The sequence below is a fragment of the Rhinopithecus bieti genome, unplaced genomic scaffold (assembly GCF_001698545.2).
Source record: "Rhinopithecus bieti isolate Rb0 unplaced genomic scaffold, ASM169854v2 scaffold_24306, whole genome shotgun sequence".
In the NCBI taxonomy this organism is placed as follows: domain Eukaryota; kingdom Metazoa; phylum Chordata; class Mammalia; order Primates; family Cercopithecidae; genus Rhinopithecus; species Rhinopithecus bieti.
This window is the reverse complement of record NW_016811898.1, coordinates 1,645,610-1,668,006: the sequence shown is the minus strand read 5'-3', so window position 1 is coordinate 1,668,006 and position 22,397 is coordinate 1,645,610. Positions and strand designations below refer to the sequence as shown.

The window sequence follows — 22,397 nt, the reverse complement described above, 5'->3', positions numbered from 1 at the left end:
CCACCCCCGCCCCGCAAAGAGTTCCCCAGAATTCCTCTAAATTCCTTGAACACTGTTTGATCCTCGGAGACCCCTGGAACAATTGGGTCTGCTGTGCCCTATGCAAACCTCCTAGACTCAGTGCTTATAAATTCACACTCAGCCCTGTGCTGTGTGTGTCCCTCCCCTTGGAACATGGTAATCACAGAGCAAGTGTAAATGCTAAAGAAAGAACCAAGCAGGGCAGGGCTGAACCACATGAGTGACGTTGTGAAGATTTCAGGGAATCCACGAGAGGACCAGGAGGCGGGCGAGGCAGAAGGACAAGCTGTCTCGCCCTAGCTGGCATTTAGGGGAAATTAGGCCCTATTAATGGCTGACAATGCAGCTCTGCCCTGTGCCTCTGAACTGAGCCAGAGAGGCCCGCAGATGTGCTCGGCCCACAAATATGCAGTTGACACCTCCTGAACTTTCGGTGACTTGATTCCAGCTGATCTGATCGGCAATTACATTTTATTTTGGGGCCAAGGAAACAGCAGAGAACCAGGAAAATTATAAGACATCAGAGTACAGTTTTTCTAAGAATATCAACTCTAAACTTTTCTTAACCAATTGTTGTTTTATTGGTTAGGGGTTTGCAGGGCACTAAAATAAGGAAATCTTGGACACTAAAATAAAGAACTTGGTACACTAAAATCAGATTATAGCCAATTTCCCAATATTACAGCCACTTTTCCCAGATTATAGCCAAAATTTCCCAATTTTCCCAACCCTTTGTCCGGTGAAAATCTGGGTTCGATTTTTTTTGTTTTTTTGGAGAGGGGATGGGGCAACTCCCACCAAGAGAACTTTGCTGGTAACAGCAGGTACGGCATAGAGGTAAAGAAATTTGGATTTATGGTTTGCTTTTGGGTTGAATTTCACTCTGTTTCTTACTAGTTATTTGGCCTTGGATAAGTTGTATGAAGTTACTGGCCTCAGTTCCCTCATCCATAAAATGGGAATATAAAACCTAGCTTGGGGCTTATTATTACAAGGATTAGATAAGATGTTCATAAGCATCTAGATAGTATCTGGCCTATGGTACTGATAACAGAGTAACTAAGATGACATCTTCTTGCCATAATGTTGGTTTCTTATCACCTAAAATAAACAGTTCCTGTTTTCACCATTATATATCAAGCTCAAATACGCAGTCAGTACAAAAAACGGAAACGCCAGCTCGGGGAGCAGTTTGGTTTCTAGCAACTAGAGGGTTTGTCATCTGCCTCAGTGATAACATCACTCCGGGCTCAGCAGCTTCAACAGCTTGGCTGGTAGGGAAATACAAGAAACTGCCACAGAGCCCAATCAGGTGCAAAGTTTGTAAATGGCTCATGGACACAAAACCAACTAACTCAATAGAAGCTCTCGCTCCCTTCTCTCCTCAACTCCCCGGCCCAAATGATCACCAAGACAGTTTCTCTGAAAAGTGCCACTTACTGAACTTGCGTGGGATGGAACATAATTGCAGCTTGTAAAGGAAACCAGCCTAAGAAAAAACATCCCGAGGAAACGAGGTGATTTTCCTGCAGCTACATTTCCCTGGTTGCTGGCTAATGGGGCCAGACAACTTGCCCAAGACGTCCTTGAGGGAGGATGGTGACTCACCCACCTACGCCCTCCCCAATGCCTCCCGGAGCTGCTCTCCAGCCCTAGCTTCCCTCCCAAGTCCCAGGCTACTGCTAAATAGGCATGTCATCCAGACAATGCTCAGAACACTACCGGAAGGAAGAGCGGGCCTCTACCCAGGACAGGCATCTCTTCTCTGACTGGTTTACAATGGGACCAAGCAGGGTCTGCCTCTCCAGTCAACTCATTCCCCTCAACCCTGAGCCCAGAATTACCAGCCACAAAAGGCTAAGCACACACCCTTCTCCACCCTTTTGTGCCCAGTGCCTAGTGCTAAGCTGTTAAGCTACTAAGCTATATGTTCCTAGGCACATGTAACAGCACATGAAGAAATGAATGAGAAAAAGGAGTGAATCAACCTATGAAGGCGCAAACTCTACAGGAAGCCCCAAGCAAGACACATCACTACATGTAACACTGCAAGGCAGGTATTATTCATGCCACATTATAAATCAAAGAAAGAAATCTCAGAGAGGTTAAGTAAACACCCCACAGTCACATAGCTGAGAAATGATGAAATTAGGCTTTGAACCCTAGGTCTCACTCCTAAGTCAAGGCTTCTGATATGGAAGCCACCCTCTGGACCACAAAAATGACAAATCATACCGACAGAGCCCCTGACACATCAGAATTATTTCATCCTCCCAACATTCCGGGGAGAGTTTTAGGTAGGAAAACTGATCTCTAAAGAGAACTCATCATATATTCAGGGTTGCACAATTAGAGATGAAGTCAGGATTTGAACCTGGACTTTCATGTTTTCAATCACAAGTATTTGAGAGCCCTGTGTTAGGTACCGAGGAGCCAACAGTGAACAGGACAGACGCAGTCCATGGACCTTCCATCCACAGGGGCGGTGACTTCAGAAATAGCTTTTCCTATGACACCATATGTTACCCATAAAATTTGCAGCAGTGTTTCAGCAGTTTTGTATTGAAGGAGAAAATGCTCTGAGAACAGAGGATATCAACAAAAAGACGGGAATGGTTTGCATCTGAGGAGCCTGTGTGGTTTTCAACACGGGTTACCAGAAATCCCATCCTTTGTTGAAGCACAATTTTGCCTCTTCCTTAGGACAGAATGTGTGTGGACAGGCTGGGAGACCTGCCTATCATAGGCAGATTTTTTGGGGCACCAAAGGGAACCCAACTATCAAATTCCCCACTGAGTCACCACATAACCAAGTACAGCAAGCCTCAGGCAATACTGATGTGGCAATTAATGGACTAATCTGGCCAAGTCACACCTCAAGACAGGGCATGAGTTAACCTAATTTGGCCACCCATGATGCATAAACTCAGGAGTCCATTTTTCCAGAAGGGAGTGCAGGTGAGAGATTGGGAAGGGTGGTAGGGGGCACCAGGTAGCTCTCGAGTGCATCTCTTTGCAAGAGTTCTAAAAATTTGACACCTTTGAGGCCCATGCATTATCTTCCTCCACCAGGTACCTTGGTTCAAAGAAGTATTAAATTTAGTCAGAGACTGTAGCCAAAGCAGTACATTTTCCCCTCTTTCTCTACAGCTATCGAATGTCCACTGATGCTGCTGCTAGGTGTTCACTCACCAGTTCTGGGCATCAAGTGCTAATTAATGTTCCTACGAAAGGATCAGTCCCAGAGTCTCCACATCAAGACCCACACACGCCACTGAGGCTGTTGCCATGGCAACCAGGCCTCCTAACTTTGCACTAGCTTTCCACAGAAGATACTTTTCCTTGGTTGGAGCTTTTTTATGCTCAAAGAGGAGCTCTTTTCATAATTGATGGCACAGAGGCCACGTTTGCTACCTCATTAAACTAACGAGTTAGATTTACTGAGGTAGTCACTTAGCAAAAGGTCCCTGCTCACAAGGGAGTTTGCCAAACCGGCACAGTGAGGTGGGGCATCACTGGGCTTTAATATGTGGGCTGTGGGAGTGGGTGTCAAGTGTACCCATGTGCAACTCTTCCTTTGGGGATACCAACGGGAAGACTGCACAGCCTTGCTGGCCCTTTAATTTCTGAGTCCCATTGCTCGGACTTGAGACTGTATTAATCTCAGGAGTTCAAACCCTGGGCAGGTCTGAACGCTTAGCACTAAGCCTAGGCATTTCTTTAATTCTAAACATCCCCTGCTAGAAATTTTCAGAGATGCTACATAGAACAAGGGTGACGAAGAAAGCAACCTCTAAAGGTAAAATGCCGGGCTGTGAAAGGAAGTTTTAAATCTCCCAAAGACCACAATTTTGGAGTTTTTAGTATCCATCCCCACCAAAAAAAAAAAAAAAAGTTCACATGCTGACAGAGTACTCGAAGCTTACCTGGATTGGGTTGTAGAGTTCCTGCAGGGGGCTTCGGGACCCCTTCCGGCAGCAGATGTCCACACCAAAGGGATTCCTCCGCATGACTGAGGAAAGAAAGTGAAGGCTCATCAGAAATGAGCAACAAAGATTTGTTGTCTGACAAAGAAAAAGGCACAGAGGAGGGAAGAAGAAACAGGCAGGAAAGAAAGAGAAAACCAGCTTCTAGCAAAGGAAGATTTCCACGCTGTCCCTTCTCCAACAGCACAGCTGCCGTCTGTCTTCCCAGCATTCAGGCATCTCCACATCCAGAAGGATCTAAATCATGCTAAAAAGTCTCCCCAGCAAGTGTTTTAAGAAAACAGGACAGACATCTAAAACTCATTGAAATGAAACCACTTACAAAAGATAGCATAATGGCTGCTTCAAAGACAGCAAGTTCTACCCAGCACCAGGCTTGGTAACACATTTTAAGATTCCGCAGATTTCTCCACCAACAGTCAATGACCTTTTATTCCTAGTCCCTGGAAGCTAGGCTTCTGAGAACGGGCAGGTCCTTCCCCAGGAGGCTCCTCCCACTGGATAGGTCAGAGGCTCAGCCTCCCCAAAGCCTCTCCTAAATTATGTTATTTTTAGTGAAAATATCAGCATGAAGCAGAAAAGACAAGAGTTTACGGTTCCAGACAGAGATGGTACTTACAACTAATAAAAGAGGAGGAATTAAGTGAACTCCTCAAAACCCACCAATATTGAAGCCACCAAGAGCTCTTTTTAAATGGCAATGAATTCTTTCCTTTTCATTTGTCTTGTTCACTCTGTGCAGCCCCTCATGCGTTGTGTAAAGCATAGTCATGGGCTTGATCATTATTTGTTGGTGGGAGGAGGAAGGAGGAAGGGAGGGACGAAATGGGGAGAGAGGGAAGGAAGGAAGGAAAAAAGGAAGGTAGGAGAGAAGGAAAGAGAGCAGTAGAGAGGGAGAGAAGGAAGGAGGGAAGGAGGAAAGGAGAAGGAAAGGGAGGGGAGGAAGCGAAGGAAGGGAAGAAGGAGAGAGGAAAAGAGGAAGGAAAGGAAGGAGGAAAGGAAAAAAGGAAGCAGAGAAGGAGGAAGGAGGGAAGAAGGGAGGGAAGGAAGAAGGGAAGGAAGGAGAGAGGAAAAAAAGAGAGATGGGGGAAGAATAAATGGGGCTTTCTGCTCAAGTATACCATAGGCAGTTTTCTTATGGTTTAAGGTACAACAATGGCATGAGTGAAAAAAGGAAAACTAGATTCTTCCATGAGCCTAAAGAACTCACCTGCTCCACAGAGGCAGCAAATGGAGAGCAGGACATTCCCTGGAACAGACAGCCTGGGTTCAAATACTGGCTCTACTACTACCGGCTGGGTGGCCTTAGGGAAACTACCTAACCTCTCTGTGCCTCTGCTTCTTTGTCTGTAAAATGGGAATGAGAGGCATCTAACTTCCTGGGTTGGATGTGAAGATTAAATGAGTAACTACTATGTGCAGAATGCTTAAAAGTGTGCCTGGCAAAAAGCCAGAGTTTAAAAGCATTGGTGACAAATTTCAGAAGCTATTTTAGATCCCCTTGGGAGGAAGGCAGGAACTTCTCTATTCGTGGCTATCAAGGGGCCTGATAAGGAGAAACTAGACTTCAAGCAGGGTACAGCCCAAATGACTGGGAGGGCTGGCTGCAGAGGGTAAGCCCAGGGACCTCTGCTCAGCAGTTAATCTGAGGTCAGGAAAGGGAGGAGAGTCATCCACAAGCAGCTGATGACATCTGGAAGGTCTCTGGAGGAACAACTGCTGCTCAGGTGAGCCTCTGTTGACTTGTTACTTTAAGCCACATGGAAACTCTGAAAGTCAATCATTAATGCCCAGGAACAAGATGCCATGCTTTCTCTTTCCTTTTCCTTGACTTCCTAGGGCAGGGGTCAGCAAAATTTTCTGTAAGGGGCTAGACAGTATTTAGGCTTTGCACCCTGCAGTCTCTGTCATAACTCTTCCGCAGGGCCATCGTGGTGTGAAAGCCTTGCCAAAAGATACAGAAATGAATGGGTGTGGCTGGGCGCCAATAAAACTTCACTGATGAACAGGGAAATCTGGGAAAATGTCATCTAATTTTCATGTGTCAGAAAATACTATTCTTCTTTTGAGTTTTTTCCACCAATGAACAAAAATGGGCAGTGGGCCAGCTGTGGCCCTTGGGCTAGAGTTTGCCAACCCCTGCCCTAGAGAACTGCTCCAGGTCTTCTCAGGGTCAGTAGTACAAGCTCCAAACATAGCTACATGCCCACAGTCTTCCCTGCGGAGGGCAGAATCACAGGCAAATGTCAATACATTAAAGCCATTAGAATTTGATCAGGCTGTACAGAGAAACACTGGTTCTTTGTTCCTCCAGTTGCCCCAAGAAGAGGGAAAAAAAATTCTATGTTGTGTTTTTCTTTAATTTATGACTTCATTTTCATTTCCACCAAAAGGAGGTAAACTGTTAAATGCACGCAAGTTGCCCTTGGTGCACAATGACATAGCAACACTTCGGAGAAGTAAAAACAGCCATAAAACTCGTAAAATTATGCCCACGCCGGGCAAGATTAAATTCTCCCTATGGCGGCAGACAGGCTCATCGAGGCCCATGGCTGCGGGACCGCCGCGGTGAAAAACCTACCATGGAATCCATTAAAAGTCTGCTTTTATGGGGGGCAGTATTATTTAATTGGTTTATTTTTCTAATACAAGGCCTTTAAAATGCTTTGACCGTGTGGGGCCTGAGCCTTGGGTTATTTGCCCACAGCCATCAGCCCTGCCCGTGACTTCACTGGGTGCCATGGGAAACCGGCCTTGGCTCCCCAGACCACAAAAGCCAAAGGGGCCTTGTGTGCCTTTTATGGGAATGATAACAACCCCACCGTTTCTGGAGTGCTCACTGTGCACCAGGCAGTCGGTGCACTGGGATCCTTCCCACGGTGACGGAAGTACCTGCATTTCACAGATAACCCCTCTGCGCCTCCCTTTACTGCAGGCACTTGGCCAAGGTCAAGGCCATGTCAGTGGAAAGGAGCCAAGCTGAGCCTTGAGACTGACAGGCGCTGCCCAACCTGTGAGCCAAGGGTCACCCCCCAACTCAGCTAGGCCACCCAGCCACGAGAATACAGACCACTGAGTCAAGGCCCACCCCGCCCACCAGGGTGGGAGGCTTGGGCCAGCACTTTGTCTCTCCTCAAGAGGAAAGAAGGAGCCAGACGACTCAGGAGGAGCCCAGTGATCTGTGGAAGGAAGAGAAGGAGAGTGAAGAAAAGATAAAGTTCCCCAAATCCTCCATGTCATGTTCCAAAAGCTAGAGTTTCTCAACGTGCGCTCTACCTACTTTGCCCATCATACTGCTTGTTAAAAAAGCAGATTTCTGGGCACATTCTTGGGCTTCATCCCAGAGTTGTTGAATCAGAAGGAAGGGCAGATGGAAGTGAAGGCCCAGGAATCTGCATTTTAATAAGACTTCCCCACCGTGGGGAAGACAGGTACAAATTATACTCTTTATGCTTTCTGATTCTTGAGCATCCAATTATAGAATAAACAATTTCCACACCACCTGGTTCCATCTACCTCAGAAGACACTGTAGCATCTACAGTAAGAGTTGTGGACCATCTCCTACTGCTGATGTTGCGTGAAGGTTTGGACCCTCCCTGGAAGTTAAGCCCCATTGTACCCTCTCAGGTTTAGACCACAGGGGCTTTCGGTTTCCAGGGGCCGCAAATGACTTCTGGGCTAGATATATGCAAATGGTAACAATGAGGACCTACTCTGTCGCCTGGGATGCAAAGGAAGCACCAGCAATTATGCACACAAGTATATTCACCCCGCATGTATCTTACAAGAGGTGTTAGGGAAGTTTGAGTAACCAAGGCCCAGATGGTGGCAGCTAACGTTCACAGGGCATCAATGCTTCACCAAGCAGTTCACACATTTAATCCCCACAACAGTCCCATGGGGGGACTGTCCTACTACTGTCCTCACTTGACTGATGAGAATACCGAGGCACAGCAGGGTTAGGTAACTTGCCCAGGTCTCATGACTAGAAAGTGGTGGAGACGGGATTCTGCCTTAGACAGCCCACGGTCTCAGCTGCCACACTGGGTCACCTCTTCACTGACAGGTAAGTCAAACATCTCCACAGTCTCCTCCAGGCCTGAGACCTGCTTGGCTGGCCACTTCTAGGACAAGCCAAAATGTAATAGGATTCATTGAAATGCTGTGATGGCAAACTATTAATTAATGGTTTTATTACACTCATTCATTCGACAAGTTTTTATCACGCACCTACGATGTGTGAGGCAACGCGCCAGGCACCGGGTTTGGGGGATAGAGCCTCTCTCTAACCTATTCATGTTGTTGCTGTAGTGCCTGGCATGTAGTAGGTACTCAAAAGGTTGATGAATGATAGAGGATTTAACACTTCCTTTAAGAGCATCAGAGAGGTTTGGTTCTTGCTATATATGGAGAAAACTGCCAGTAGTACTAGGCTACGGTTATTTTTTTTTCCTTTGAAAAATGAAAGGTCTGATGATCAAAAGCCCCGTAAAAGAAATCCCTGAGGCCCCGAGGACATTTAACGGCAGCCTTCTGCTGTCCACCCCGCCCACTGGGAGTTTTATTTAGCCACAACACTTGTTTTCTCCTCTCTAAACTCAAATCAATGGGATTAAAGGTTTTTTTTTTTTTTTTAAAGAATCTAATTAGCTCAATTTACAGTATGATTTCTTAGACCCAGGAATAGTTCCACATCTCCTACGATACATAAATGAAGCTAAAATTAAACTCAAGCCGCTTGTGTGTGTTTCATTATAATGAAGAGCACGTTGTTTTCAAGTGGACACTCCATTCCCAGTCTGCTAACTGAGAGCAGCCCATGGAGAGCTGGCTCAGGACAAAGGAATTAAGCCCACCTGGTTCTCTGGGCGACTCCCTGTGATCCTCTCAGTGCTGCTGGAATGCAAGAGAGCTGCTGGATTGTTAATTCAGGTCTGAAGACATAGAACTGAAATACTGCAGGACCCTGAGTAGGAACTTGCCGCTCATGCATGTCCTAAAACCAAAGACATTTAGAATTCCAAGGGATTCGAGTATAGGCCAATCCCCTCGATTTACAGAAGAAACTCGGAGACCTTACATGCTTGCCTGAAGTGCCCAGTGTAGCTAGCAGCAGAGCCAGGGCCAGAAGTCATATCTTACAAAATAAACTACCACGTAGTGGGAATGTACCATGTATCTGATGCCTGACACAATGCTCAGCCTTTTTCTCACATTGTTTCATTGAATCCTGATAAAACCCCTTTAAGTTAGATGTAAAAATGATGTCATCTACTCCCATTTTGCACTTGAGAAAACTGAAGCCCAGAGAGGTTAAGTAACTTGTCCAAGATCACACAGCCAGCAAGCAGCAAAGGCAAGTATCAAATTGACAACCCATGTCTGTTTATTTCCAGCACTGGTGCCCTTCACCGTGCTGTCTCGAAAGGCAGTAAAAGATGCTTTTACCCTCACAACTCCTACCATTTTTGGGCTGTCACTTCCCTCAACGTTTCAAAATGAAGGACTGCTGTACTAAATCACCCAAGTCCAGATGGGTCTCTGCGTCTTCTGCTGGCAAAACAACTCGAATACTCAGTGGACTTCGGACGCTTTCCAAATCTGACTTGCTAACAGGCTGGGCATGATTCATCTGCTCCACACTCGGAGAGTGCAGGGCAGCCATGCACTTGCAGAAATGTTTTTTCCAAATGCACAAATTCATGCTGGAGCCCTAGCAGTGTGCCCCAGCCCATCCGTCAAGACAGAACAGTGTCTGATTCAACCTCATCAAGTTAGAAGGGTGAGCAATACGCAGCTCCCTCAGCGGGAGCTGCTCCTGCAAGGACAGGCAACTCTGTTTTGCACCTGGGGGACCCAAAGTCAGCCCTCAAAGGACACTGAGTCTCCCAGCTCTCCCTCATCCTCTTCTGAGCTCACTGTGATGCAACTAGAGTGACCAGCCAGTCTAGTTTGCCTGGTCCAAGGAGATCTCCAGGATTCAGGACTTTGAGTGCTAAAACCAAGTAAGTTCCAAGTAAACCAAGATGAGTTGCTCACCCAGCAAAACCCTTTGGAAGAAGCAGGTTCAACCAGAATTGGATTCAAGTCCTGGTTTTACCCATTAACTAGCCTTGGGACGTTGGGTCAACTTCCTAATCTCTGAAACTCAGCTATGCAACGCGGTTAATAATGCCTGTATCATAGGGTGGTGGTGGGAATGAAGTGAACACGTAAACTAGCCTGGTCCATGGCACTCAAAAACTGTCCACGTGAAAAGCCACAGAGCTGGATCCCACCCCTAGCTCTGCCACCAAACTAAGATCCTCACTTTGAACAAGGTCTCCCTGGGCCTCTGTTTTCTCCTTGGTCAGGTGAAGAGATTCAACCATGTGATCGCTAAGAATCTAATTAGCTCAAATTACAGTATGATTTCTTGGACCCAGGAACAGTTCCACATCTCCCACAATACATAAATGAAGCTAAAATTAAACTCAAGCCGCTTGTGTGTGTTTCATTATAATGAAGAGCACGTTGTTTTCAAGTGGACACTCCATTCCCAGTCTGCTGACTGAGAGCAGCCCGTGGAGAGCTGGCTCTAACTCTAACTTCCTAACTTCCAAGCACAGGGCGGTGGAAGTTAACCACGGTAGAACCATGGGTTAAACAAGCCCTAGAATTGCTCAGGTTTGGGGAGTCAAGGTGGAAGGCGTGGTGGGTGGGGAGCAGTGAAGCAGTAAGCAGTGTGAGAGGAAAGAATCTGAGGCCAGGAGAGGCAGGAAACGGAAAAGCAACACCTGGCTGTGGGAACAATCTCTACCCGGTTTACAATCCACCAGGGTTTTAAAACCCCTGCTAGTGAGGCTTTTATCATTTTGCAATAATAACACAAAAATAGTGACATCCCCTCCAAGAAAAAAACCTTACATAGAAGCAGAGCTGGTAGTCTGCAGCTCAGTGGAACGTGGGCCACACGGGTAGCTTTTAGGACAAACTCCTTGTCTCAGTAACCCAGCTGCAACCTGAAGTTCTCCCAGGAGGAAATCAGAGTTAGGGGATCTCAGAGTGGGAAGAATCTGACCTCTAACAGAGGCACCTTGAAGCTCTCCTTAGCAAAGACTTACATTATTTTGAGTTCAGCACTGCCAACACTCTCCTTTTATTTTATTTTTCAATTTTTTGAGACAGGGTCTCGCTCTGTCACCCACGCAGGAGGGCAGTGGCCCAATCTCAACCTCCATCTCCCAGGCTCAAGTGATCCTCCCACCTCAGCCTCCCCAGTGCCTGGGACTACAGGCATATGCCACTATGCCCAGATAATTTTTGCAATTGTTTTGTGGAAACAGTTTTGCCATGTTGCCCAGGCCGGTCTCGAACTCCTGCATTCAAGCAATCCTCCCACCTTGGTCTCCCAGAGTGCTGGGATTACAGGCGTGAGCCACCTCGTCAAGCCCTACTCTCCTTTTCAATGCAAAGGAAGGCACTCCCTTCTAACACTAGAACCCAAGCGCACTGTTTGAGTTGATTTCTGGAAGGAATACCAGAACTGAAGGCAAGAGAAGAAAAAGCAAAATAAAAGGGGGAGAGCGGGGAGAAGAGGGGGGAGAGTACTGAAGCCCGAAGGCTTCTACATCACAATTTGGCTTAGACTTGGTTCAATCCTAAACCGTTCTCATAAATACGAGAGGTAAACAGAAGCCAGTAAGTCCTCCCGAAAACTGCATCTGAAGCTAATCCATTCTGAGATTTAAAAATACCCAGGAACCTCTGTCTCCGTGAGATTTCATTTTATTACAAGGATCCTGTAGCTCTTTGAATCCAAACTCACATTTGGAGTCTGAGGGTTTCTTAGCCCTTATCTGGTCACTCCTGCTCATTTGCAGAGGAAAATACTGGGCCCAGTGTGGGGACATAATGGCCAGAGGTCCCACAGCAGGGCTGGAGAGCACACCTGGGCCTAGCCAAGCCCCTCCCCGGCCAGGTTTGCCCCTTTCTACGTGTCCACGGCCTCAGTGCTCCGCGCACAGCAGGTACTCGGTACGTTTGTGTCAAATGAATAAAAACAACAGAACAAGTGATCTGAGGATTTAACCAAAGGTATTCTACTAAAGGGTATCAGACCACATCGCTTACTTACAGCAAACAAACAAAGAAAAGGAGTTAGCATGTTCTCTCCTGACAAATTCTTCTCAACGTGCCAATGCTTCCTCAAAGTGTTTTAATTACCTTCGTAGCCAAAGTAGTTAAATCAAAAAGAAAAATTAATATGATATACTGTTGTGGTGCTGTGATGTGCCTTAAACGAACTCTCCAAGTACTCAGTAAATACGAGCCTTTATTACTGTCTCTCTCTATTAACGCCGAGCCAGGAGGGAGGTGGTATCACACCCATTTTACAGACAAGGAAGCTGAGGCTCAAAGAAGTTAAGAACTGACCCAGTGACATAGCTAGTGAATGGCAGAGTTGGGATTCAAACTCACACACCTGCATGCTTTCCCCGACTCCTGGGAAATGGGACATGTCACAGCTTACAGATGTTTGGGACTGATAGAGACCAAGCAAATAGGCAATCCCAAATGTTGACCCAGTATTCTCCCACCAATCAGACCTTCAGAAACTTTACAAAACATTCAGCACACTTGTATTCACAAGTGACTTTCCAGGAGCGCTGAAACAGTGAGGTGAAAATAGGGTTCAGCCTAACCCGTCATTCATGCCATTATCAAACTTAAGTTTTCCAACTTCCCATTCCTCCCCTCACCCAGTCCCTCCCACAGGGACAATTCAGAGCCTTTAAAACCATTCCCAAATCTCTTTCTCCTTACTGGAGACCCTATAACCAAATTCACTGAAGAATACTGAGGGATTTGGGGTTGATTTGATTTGAGAATAATCTGAACCTATATCATAGCCATTCCCATGTCGGTCTCTCCTACTCCAGCTCCTCCAAGCAAGAGCCCCTCCCGACGCCCAGCCTGTAGAAGGTGGTTGTAGAACTAAAGTGAATTAAACTTGGCAGATGAAAGTCAAGGGTGTAAATCTAAGAATTACGTGAATGTGCTTAGTATAGCTTGGGAAAAGATGCAGCTTCATCTAAGAGCCGTGAGATTTACTGACATGGAAGCCTTCCAGTGGAGGCTCTTATACTCAGCTTTGAAGAATATACTGTATACGTTAAAATATTTACCAGCCAGGAGGAGAACTGGGCCACCAAAATGGAGTCCCCCAAACCAATGGCTCCAGCAGCCAATCCATTCCCTCTTTTAGAGAATTCTGGCCGATCTGCAGAAACGTGCCCAGAGAGCATGCCTACTTCCGAAAGTACAAGATCCCTGTCCAAGTACAAATCTGTTGTCAGCCTGACAGGTTAGAGCACCATCAGGCACATCTAAGACAAAAAGAGATCTTCAGAGACCACCTGGTCCAATGACTTCCACATAAGGAAAGAGAATGAATCTATGTGGTTAGGGAAAGTATCCTCAAAACTGATTCTGACTGAGCAAAAGAAATGGCAGGACACAAAGTGCTATAATCTGGATGTTTGTGTCCCCCCAAAATACTAACCCCCAAGATAATCATTTTAGAGGGTGGGGCCTTTGGAAGGTGATTTGGTCAAGAGGGGTAGAGACCTCATAAATGGGATTAGTGCCCTTATAAAAGAAGCCCCAAAAAAGACCACTTACCCCCTCCACCATGTGAGGACACAGCAAGAAGAGACTACTTATGAACCAGAAAGCAGGGCCTCACCAGATGCCAAATCTACCAATGCCTTGGTCTTGGACTTACCAGCCTCCAGAACTGTGAGAAATACATTTCTGTTCTGTATAAGCCACCCAGTTCATGGTATTTTGTTATAGCACCCTGAACAGATTAAGACACAAAGCTCAAACATAATCTTCCTGGCCAGTGGGGTATGCTGTTCACCCACTGAGAGCATGAGAGACAAGAAGGGAGAAGAGAGAAAGGGACAGTAAGGGAGAGAAGGGGAAGGGAGGAGAGAAGGGGAAGAGAGGAGAGGAGATGGCAGGGGAGCGGAGCAGAAGGGAGGGGAGGGGAGGAGGTGCCAGGCATTAAAAGATTAAACCACCACATCCCTAGGCCCATTTTACAGGTAAAGAAATGGACGTGCAGGATAGAAGGTGATCTGTTCAAGGACACACTGCTGGCTATAGGCCGAGTTGCAGCTAAAATGAAGACCTCCTGATTCCTGGCCTCATCCCTTTCTCCTTCTGCACGTGATTTACATATAAATATATATAGAAAACCAAGATAAGTTTTATTTTAAAAGTACTATCCTTACTATGTGTGACGAACTAACATTTTCTATTGCCCTTTTATAAAGTACTAGTCACAACTCATTAAATCCATTTTACAACACACCAGTGGGTCATGGTGCATGGTTTGAAAACGCCTGACTCAGATAATCTGGAAAGAGTCAAGCCAAGGCCAGAGGTGCCACAGGTGTGCTTTCCAGCCCTGCTGTAGGACCTCTGGCCTTGACTTCACTCTTCCTTTAAGTTCAATTTGAGGGTGCTTATGAATGGAATATGTTAAACATTGATAAAGAGAACTCCTGGCTTCCACAGCTAAAATTTCCCTCCCACAATGTTCACCATCACAGTGGATGCCACCACCATGCCCTAGCTGTGAAGACCAAACAGTGAGGAATTATTAAATTCTTTTTTCTGTCTGCTATGCCCCACCCATCAGCATGTCTCTGTCCTCACCACCCTGGTACAAGCCATCATCGCCTTCCCCTTGGGCTATGACAAAAACCTCTTAACTGGTCTCCCTGTTGCCACCTTGGCCTCCCTACTCTATTCTCTACCAGTGGCCAGAATAATCTTCTAAAAACGTAAATCAGATCACAACAGCCTTCCTGCTCCAAAGACCTGCCACCATCTTAGAACAAAATCCAAAGTCTTTCCATAGCCCAGAGGCCCCCCATGATATAGCCCCACCTGCCTCTGCCCCTCCTCCTCTGCCATACTGGTCATCTTGCTCTTTCTCCAAAAAACCAAGCATGAGCCTCAGGGCCTTTGCACTCATTGCTCTGTCAGCCTGGAGCCCCTCTCCCAACACCACCAACTGCTCTCTTCTTTACTCGGCCCTCCGACCGCATCATCAGGTCCCCAGAGAGAGCTTCCCTGGACACACTGTCTCCCATGGCCTCATTTCTCTCCTGTCCCTCCCCTTCTTTGCTGTATTCTTTTTTTTTTAAAGATAGGGTCTCGTTCTGTCACCCAGGCTAGAGTAAAGTGGTGTGATATTGGCTCACTGCAACTTCCCACTCCCATGTTTGAGCGATTCTCATGCCTCAGCCTCCCAAGTAGCTGGGATTACAGGCGTGTGCCACCACGCCCAGCTAATTTTTGGCATTTTTAGTAGACAGGGTTTCACCATGTTGAGCAGGCTGGTCTCAAACTCCTGGCTTCAAGTGATCTGCCCTCCTCAGCCTCCCAAAGTTCTGGGATTACAGGCATAAGCTGCCGTGCCCCGCCTGCCATATTCTTCTTCAAGGCATTGATTCCCTCCTGTCTTTCTATCTTAAATGCTTTATTGGCTGTTGTCTATTTATTGCCACCACGAGACCCTAAGTTTCATGAGTAAAAGGACTTGGACTGTCTTGTCTACCACAATATCCTCAGTTCCTAAAACGGGCCTAAATTCAGGGCTGAATGAATAAATGAATGAATGGAAGTGCCTTTCCCAAAAGACAGGAAACTAAACCATTTTGAAATATACTCACCCCAGTCCTAGGTCTTCTAAACTTTCCTGATAAGAGTCATCCGAGGTACTTATTTAAAAAACATATATTCCCAGCCCTACTGAATCAGATATTCCTACAGAGGGGCCTGGGAAGCTTCAAGCTTGATGAGCACCCCAGGGGATTTGTATCTTGGAAGAGTCTGGGGACGCTGGACCAGCCAGACATGGGGAACAGGTGTACACATAGAGAGTGCACGTGCAGGCCATCTGGAGAAGAGGAGAGGGAGAAACTGGTACCAGGTGGGGCCAATGAGGCCAGGGGCCTGGGCATAGGTACTTACAAGGGTCATGTGGCACCTAATAGCCAAGGGACGGGCCAGTTAGGGTGAGGCATCTTTATGTATTTATTTATTTATTTATTTTTGAGACAGAGTCTTGCTTTGCCGCCCAGGCTGTAGTGCAGTGGCGCCATCTTGGCTCACTGCAGCCTCCTCCTCCCCCCGGGTTCAAGCAATTCTCCTGCCTCAGCCTCCCGAGTAGCTGGGATTATAGGCATGTGCCACACGCCCACCTAAATTTTGTATTTTCATAGAGACGGGGTTTCACCATGTTGACCAGGCTGGTCTTGAACTCCTGACCTCAGGTGATCCGCCTGCCTCAACCTCCCAAAGTGCTGGGAACTTTAAGTCATCCAGACAAGGATTTGAGGACAAACCGAGAAAGCATTCATCTGATTCTGTAGTCAAACTAGAACCCTTGAATCAGTTCTTCGAGGCAAGAAATAATACAACTGCAGTTTTGCTTTTTTGTTAATTGTAATAAAATACACAAAACATAAAATTTGCCATTTTGACCACTTTCAGGTGTCCAGGTCAGTGCCATTAAGTACATCCACATTCTTGTGCAACTGTCACCAACCATACATCACTTTGTAATAACAACTCCCCATTCCCATCTCTCTTGTCCATGGTAACCCCCATTTGAGTTCCTGTCTCTATGAATCTGAATATTCTTTTTTTTGTTTGTTTGTTTGAGACAAGGTCTTGCTGTGTCACCCAGGCTGGAGTGCAATGGTGCAATCTTGGCTCACTGCAACCTCTGCCTTCCAGTCTCAAGTAATCCTCCCACCTCAGCCTTCAGAGTAGCTGGGACTACAGACACGGGCCACCATCCCTGGCTAATTTTTGAATTTTTTATAGAGATGGGTTTTGCCATGTTGCCCAGGCTTGCCTTGATGGGTTTCACCATGTTGCCCATGCTTGCCTTGAATTCCTGGACTCAAGCAATCCACCCACCTCGGCCTCCCAAAGTGCTGGGATTACAGATGTGAGCCACCAAACCCAGCTGAATTAGAATATTCTAAGTACTTTACACAAGTGGGATCATACACTGTCTGTCCTTTTGTGTCTGGCTTTTTTCACTTAGCGTAATGTCTTCTAAGTCCATCCATGTTGTAGGATGTATAAGAATTTCCTTATTCTGACATATTGTTATTCTGAATAATATCCCATCATACATACCACTATCCATTCATCCACTGATGGGCATTAGGGTTGCTTCCAACTTCTGGCCACCGTGACTCATGCTGCTATGAACACGGTGTTCAGGTATCTGTCCAACTCCTGGCGGCGGTTTTGCTTTTTAAGCTGTTTTGCTGGGACATGGAGCAACACCCTGAGGTGGAGCCCAGAGGCTGCTGGTGAGCAGGTTGGCTGGTGGCCACCACCAACTGGCTTGATGGTTCAGTACCAGCCTGGTCAACATGGTGAAACCCCGTCTCTATGAAAATACAAAAATTAGCTGGGCATGGTGGCACACCAGCTTTCTACACTGAAAGCTGGTGCTGTGAGGATGGCAGGTGGGCAATGCAGCATGGCTGTCACATACAGAACTTTAGAACAGTGACCTTAGGTAAAACAATGCCAGGATGAACTTCAGTCAACTCTCACTTAACTAAGTCTTAAAGCTGTTTGTGAGCCCGAGGACAGGCAAGGAAGGAATCAAGACATAATGAAGCCACCTGGGTGGGTCTGGTCTTTGGTGGCAAGACATTGGAATGAGCCAGTCTGTGACTCAAGTCTGGGTCATAGGCTGCAGGAACCCACTCAGAGCAGAGCTCAGCTCTGAAGAAAGCAGCTTCAGGCTTCTGAGGCTGTAACCCGAAAAGTGGCTTGAGAAGGTGACCCCAATATTGTTTGAGATGCCAAAATTGTTTTCTTAAAAACCTAGGATGATTTCAAACGAAGTGCAAAAAAATGTCCAGAACTGGTAAGTACATAGACACAGAAAGTAGACCAGCAATTGCCTAAGGCCAGGGGTGGGGATGGCAAGTGACAATAAATAGAGTTTCTTTCTAGGGTGATGGAAATGTTCTAAAATTAGACTGTGGGGATACACTCTATAAATATGCTAAAATTCATTGAATTCTACGCTGAAAGTGGGTGAATTTTACATGTAAATAATATTTCAATAAGACTGCTTTTAAAATAAGTATAGAGATGTTTAAGAATAAACCCATAATATTAATATTTTCAAGATTTTGACCTGCTTGAATAGATCTACATTGCAATACAATATGAAAGACTTCATTAAACAATTTATTTGATTTGAAATTTTAAGCCTGAAATCTAAGTTTATATATAATACTAGAGCATTTTAAAAACTTAATCTCCTCTAGCCCGGGCGACAGAGTGAGACTCCATCTCAAAAAAAAAAACAAACAAAACAAAAACAAAACAAAACAAAAAAACCTTAATCTCTAACCAATTGAAGAGTCTGAAACAATAAATAAATTAAATAAGTAAATCTTGGGTGCGGTGGCTCAAGCCTGTAATCCCAGCACTTTGGGAGGCCGAGACGGGCAGATCACGAGGTCAGGAGATCGAGACCATCCTGGCTAACACGGTGAAACCCTGTCTCTACTAAAAAATACAAAAAACTAGCCGCGCGAGGTGGCAGGCGCCTGTAGTCCCAGCTACTCGGGAGGCTGAGGCAGGAGAATGGCGTGAACCTGGGAGGCGGAGCTTGCAGTGAGTTGAGGTCCGGCCACCGCACTCCAGCCTGGGGGGCAGAGAGAGACTCCGTCTCAAAAAATAAATAAATAAGTAAGTAAGTAAGTAAGTAAGTAAGTAAGTAAGTAAATCTTAAGATCCGCCATTTTTAAGTTTGAGGTATTAGATTTCTATTATGTAAATACTTGAGCGGGGCAGGACGGTGAACACGTGTAATCCCAGCACTTTGGAAGGCTAAGGCGGGTAGATTGCTTGAGCCCAGGTGTTCAAGACCTGCCTGGGCAACAGGACAAAACCCCATCTCTACAAAAAATACAAACACCACCAAGGTGTGGTGGTGCATGCCTGTAGTCCCAGCCACTGGGGAAGCCGAAGTGGGAGGGCTGCTTGAACCCAGGAGGTTGAGGCTGCAGTGAGCCATGATCCTGCCACTGCACTCTAGTCTGGGCAACTGCGCGAGACCCTATCTCAAAATAAATAAACAAACAAATGAATAAATAAATGCTTGTTCATTAATTGGGCAAATGAAGTATTCAAAAATAACTGTAAATAGATGGCATTTTAAATGCAATTTGAATTGTTATCAGAAGACTAAGTGTGTTAAAGGATCAAATATTAATTAAAGGCCACCCTAAATGTAACCGTTAAAGGCTTATGAATAGAAGAGTAATTCTAAATTTAAAGGTAGCTTCCTAGATTTGTGACTTAAATTTTATTAGAAGCCTTTTCTGTATACAACTGTCATCCCAGTGACATGAAAAAAACCTCACATCAACAGAGAAGATAATTAATAGGAATTGGCATCTTCAGGCTGGCCTAAGGCGTGGAGGGTGTAAGTGTCTGGGCTAAAGGAGAACCAGCCCCTACCCCAAACTTCAGCATAAATTCTGTCCCTGAAAACCTCTACAGTAGTAGAACTTTATTGCCGAGAAACTTAAGACGCTGTGGAAAAAACACAGTTCAAGGAATTGATGTTGGCAGTTAACCTGGGGAAGCCCTCATAAATTACATTTTATGTTCACTTAAATAAAACAAGAGAGACAGCACTGCAACACAGATCATATTAATTACATTTTACACACTTCAAATGAGTAATTATAAGCCTTATACGTTTACTTTGCATTCATCCTTCCTCGCCTGCTGAAGAATGTTCCCCTCTCCCTGCAGTTTCCCTGGAATGCTTATACATTTATTTTGCAGTGAGGCAGAAAACATGCCAAAGTGCTTTCTCCTCTGCCTGGCACTCCAAGTCTGATTTTACAACCTGGACATGCTGATGTCTGCCTCTGGGGTTCCCCTATGGCTTCAGACACAGAGTAACGTGGCTGCTTGAGAAAGGAAATAGTCCAGGTAACCTTTATTTAAGCTACTCAAGCATGGTGGGGCATTAACCCCAAACCTGCCTCCTCCCCTTGAGTCCAGAAAGCTGTTTAGCTCTGCCCAGGATAATCTCACTCACACAGTCCTCACACAGTCCGACTGTGCCCGGCAACCCCACCTCACTCGGGCAGGCATCTCACCCAGGGCTCCAGTCCCTCCCGGCCACACGACCTCTTAAAAGCCCAAGGGATTTTCGCCCATTCTTTGTCCATCTCAAGAGCACCTGGGCAAACCCTGAGCCTACCTAGGCTTCTGCTTTCTTTCCCTTTTCTCCACTCTTGTCCTAGAAGGCAGGAACAGGTCCTGGATACGACCATGGTAAAGTGGACTGCACAGTGTCCCAAATTCATATCCACTGGGGACCTGCAACCATGGATCACAGTGTACAATCCGCTGCAATCCACTGTGACATGTTATGACCATGATACAGTGGATTGCATGCTGTCCCTTCCAAATTCATATCCACTGGGAATCTCAGAAGGTGACCTCTGGAAATACAGTCTTTGCAGATATAATGAGTTAAATTAAGTGAGGTCAGACTAGTGTCCTTATGAGAAGAGGAGAGGACCCACAGAGACACACACAGGGAAGAGGACCATGGAAGACACAGGCGGAGATGCAAGTGATGCAGCTACAGGCCAGGACATGCCTAGGATTGCTGGGAGCCACCAGAAGCCAGGACGAGGCAAGGAGGGATTCTTCTCTAGGGCCTTCAGAGGGAACACGGCCCTGCTGACACCTTGATTTTGTATCTCTGGTCTCCCTTTAGAACTGTGGGAGAAAAAAATATCTGTGGTTTAAAGCCACCCAGTGTGTGGGGATTTGTTATGGCAGCCTTAGCAAACTGATACACACAGGTTCCCATCTTGTGTGTCCTTGACAAGATACTCAATCTCTTAGCCTCAGTTATCTCACCTGTAAAATGGGGAGAACAATATGCCTACCTAGTAGGGTTGTTGTAAAAACTAAATAAGTTCATCCATGTCATGTGTTTGGAGCAGGGCCTGGCCCAAGGTAAGTGCTCAATAAGCCATAATTAGCTCCCATTTCTAATTGTCCACTCCCTTGTCTTTCTAATTATTTGAGAGTATCTCAAAACCCTCTTATATTCCAACCCAAAATCTCGCTGTTTTAATACAAACACATTAATCAGTGGACACACAACTATTTCACAAACCAGAGAGGAGCTATTGCACAGTCAACAGACAGAAGGGGTGGATGATGTACGCTGGAGGCCTAAGTGCTTTGGCATTGCTTAAGGTGAGTACGAGGCAAGTGCAGGAGGCGGAAGTGGGGCTGTTGAACAAGCACTGTGAGCATCTTTTCTCAGAAGCAAAGATAGCTGGAAAGACAATCTCTCCCCCAAGGAAAGGCCTGCCTGCAGTGACAGAGCTGGGGCTTCCAACGCAACACCCACGGACCCAAACCCCTATTTCATTTCCATATTTTTAAGAGGTAAAGATCGGGATTAGCTTTTTAATTGTTCATTCATATTATTTTCTTCTGACATTTTACTGGCACAAAATGCCAACAGAGAGAACACTGATTTTAAAAATAGCCCCATGTGCGCTGCATCACTGGAGCCACGAAGATGTTGACACCCTTCAAATCCAGCAGTTTCTCTCTTGGGAAATTACACCAAGGGATTAATTCAACAGAAACTAAAAAATGGATGTGTAAAGATGTTTGCTATAGAATTTCCCTTGTAATGGCCAAAAATTGAAAACACTCTAGGATATGAACTATCACTTATGAAATTATTCCTATAATCTTGGACCAACCGAAAAATGCTACTGTTATTAAAATAACATGAAGACATGTAAATGGGGTTTAAGTTAAAGCAACAGAATTCAAAATATTATGTGGATCAGGACCTTGGTTGTATAAATACACATACACATATAAAAGACAGCATATAAAAGTGAAAACAGGCAGGGCATGGTGGCTCGCACCTGTAATCCCAGTACTTTGGGAGGCTGAGGAAGGCGGATCACCTGAGGTCAGGAGTTCAAGACCAGTCTGGCCAACGTGGTAAAACCCCATCTCTACTAAAAATACAAAACTTAGCCAGGCATGGTGGCATATATCTGTAGTCCCAGCTACTGAGGAGGCTGAGGCACAAGAATCGCTTGAACCCGGGAGGCAGAGATTGCAGTGAGCCTAGATTCTACCACTGCACTCCAGCCCGGGTGACAAAGTAAGACTCTGTGAAAAGAAAGAAAGAAAGAAGAAAGAGAGAAGCAGAGAAAGAGAGAGAAAGAGAGAACAACTGTGTTAAAATAGAGTAGTTTTTACACTTTCTTTCATGT

At 45.8% G+C, this 22,397-nt stretch overlaps 1 protein-coding gene across 2 annotated transcripts in view; it reads right to left on the bottom strand.

The window, feature by feature from the left end:
* The window catches only part of CHST11 (carbohydrate sulfotransferase 11), a 318,174-nt gene that overhangs the window by 167,629 nt on the left and 128,148 nt on the right, over positions 1 to 22,397 (bottom strand). For both annotated transcript variants that reach the window (XM_017895334.1, XM_017895333.1), the window contains exon 2: positions 3,948 to 4,033. In XM_017895334.1, coding sequence (XP_017750823.1) covers positions 3,948 to 4,033 — 86 coding nt within the window. The remainder of the gene's footprint in view (positions 1 to 3,947; positions 4,034 to 22,397) is intronic.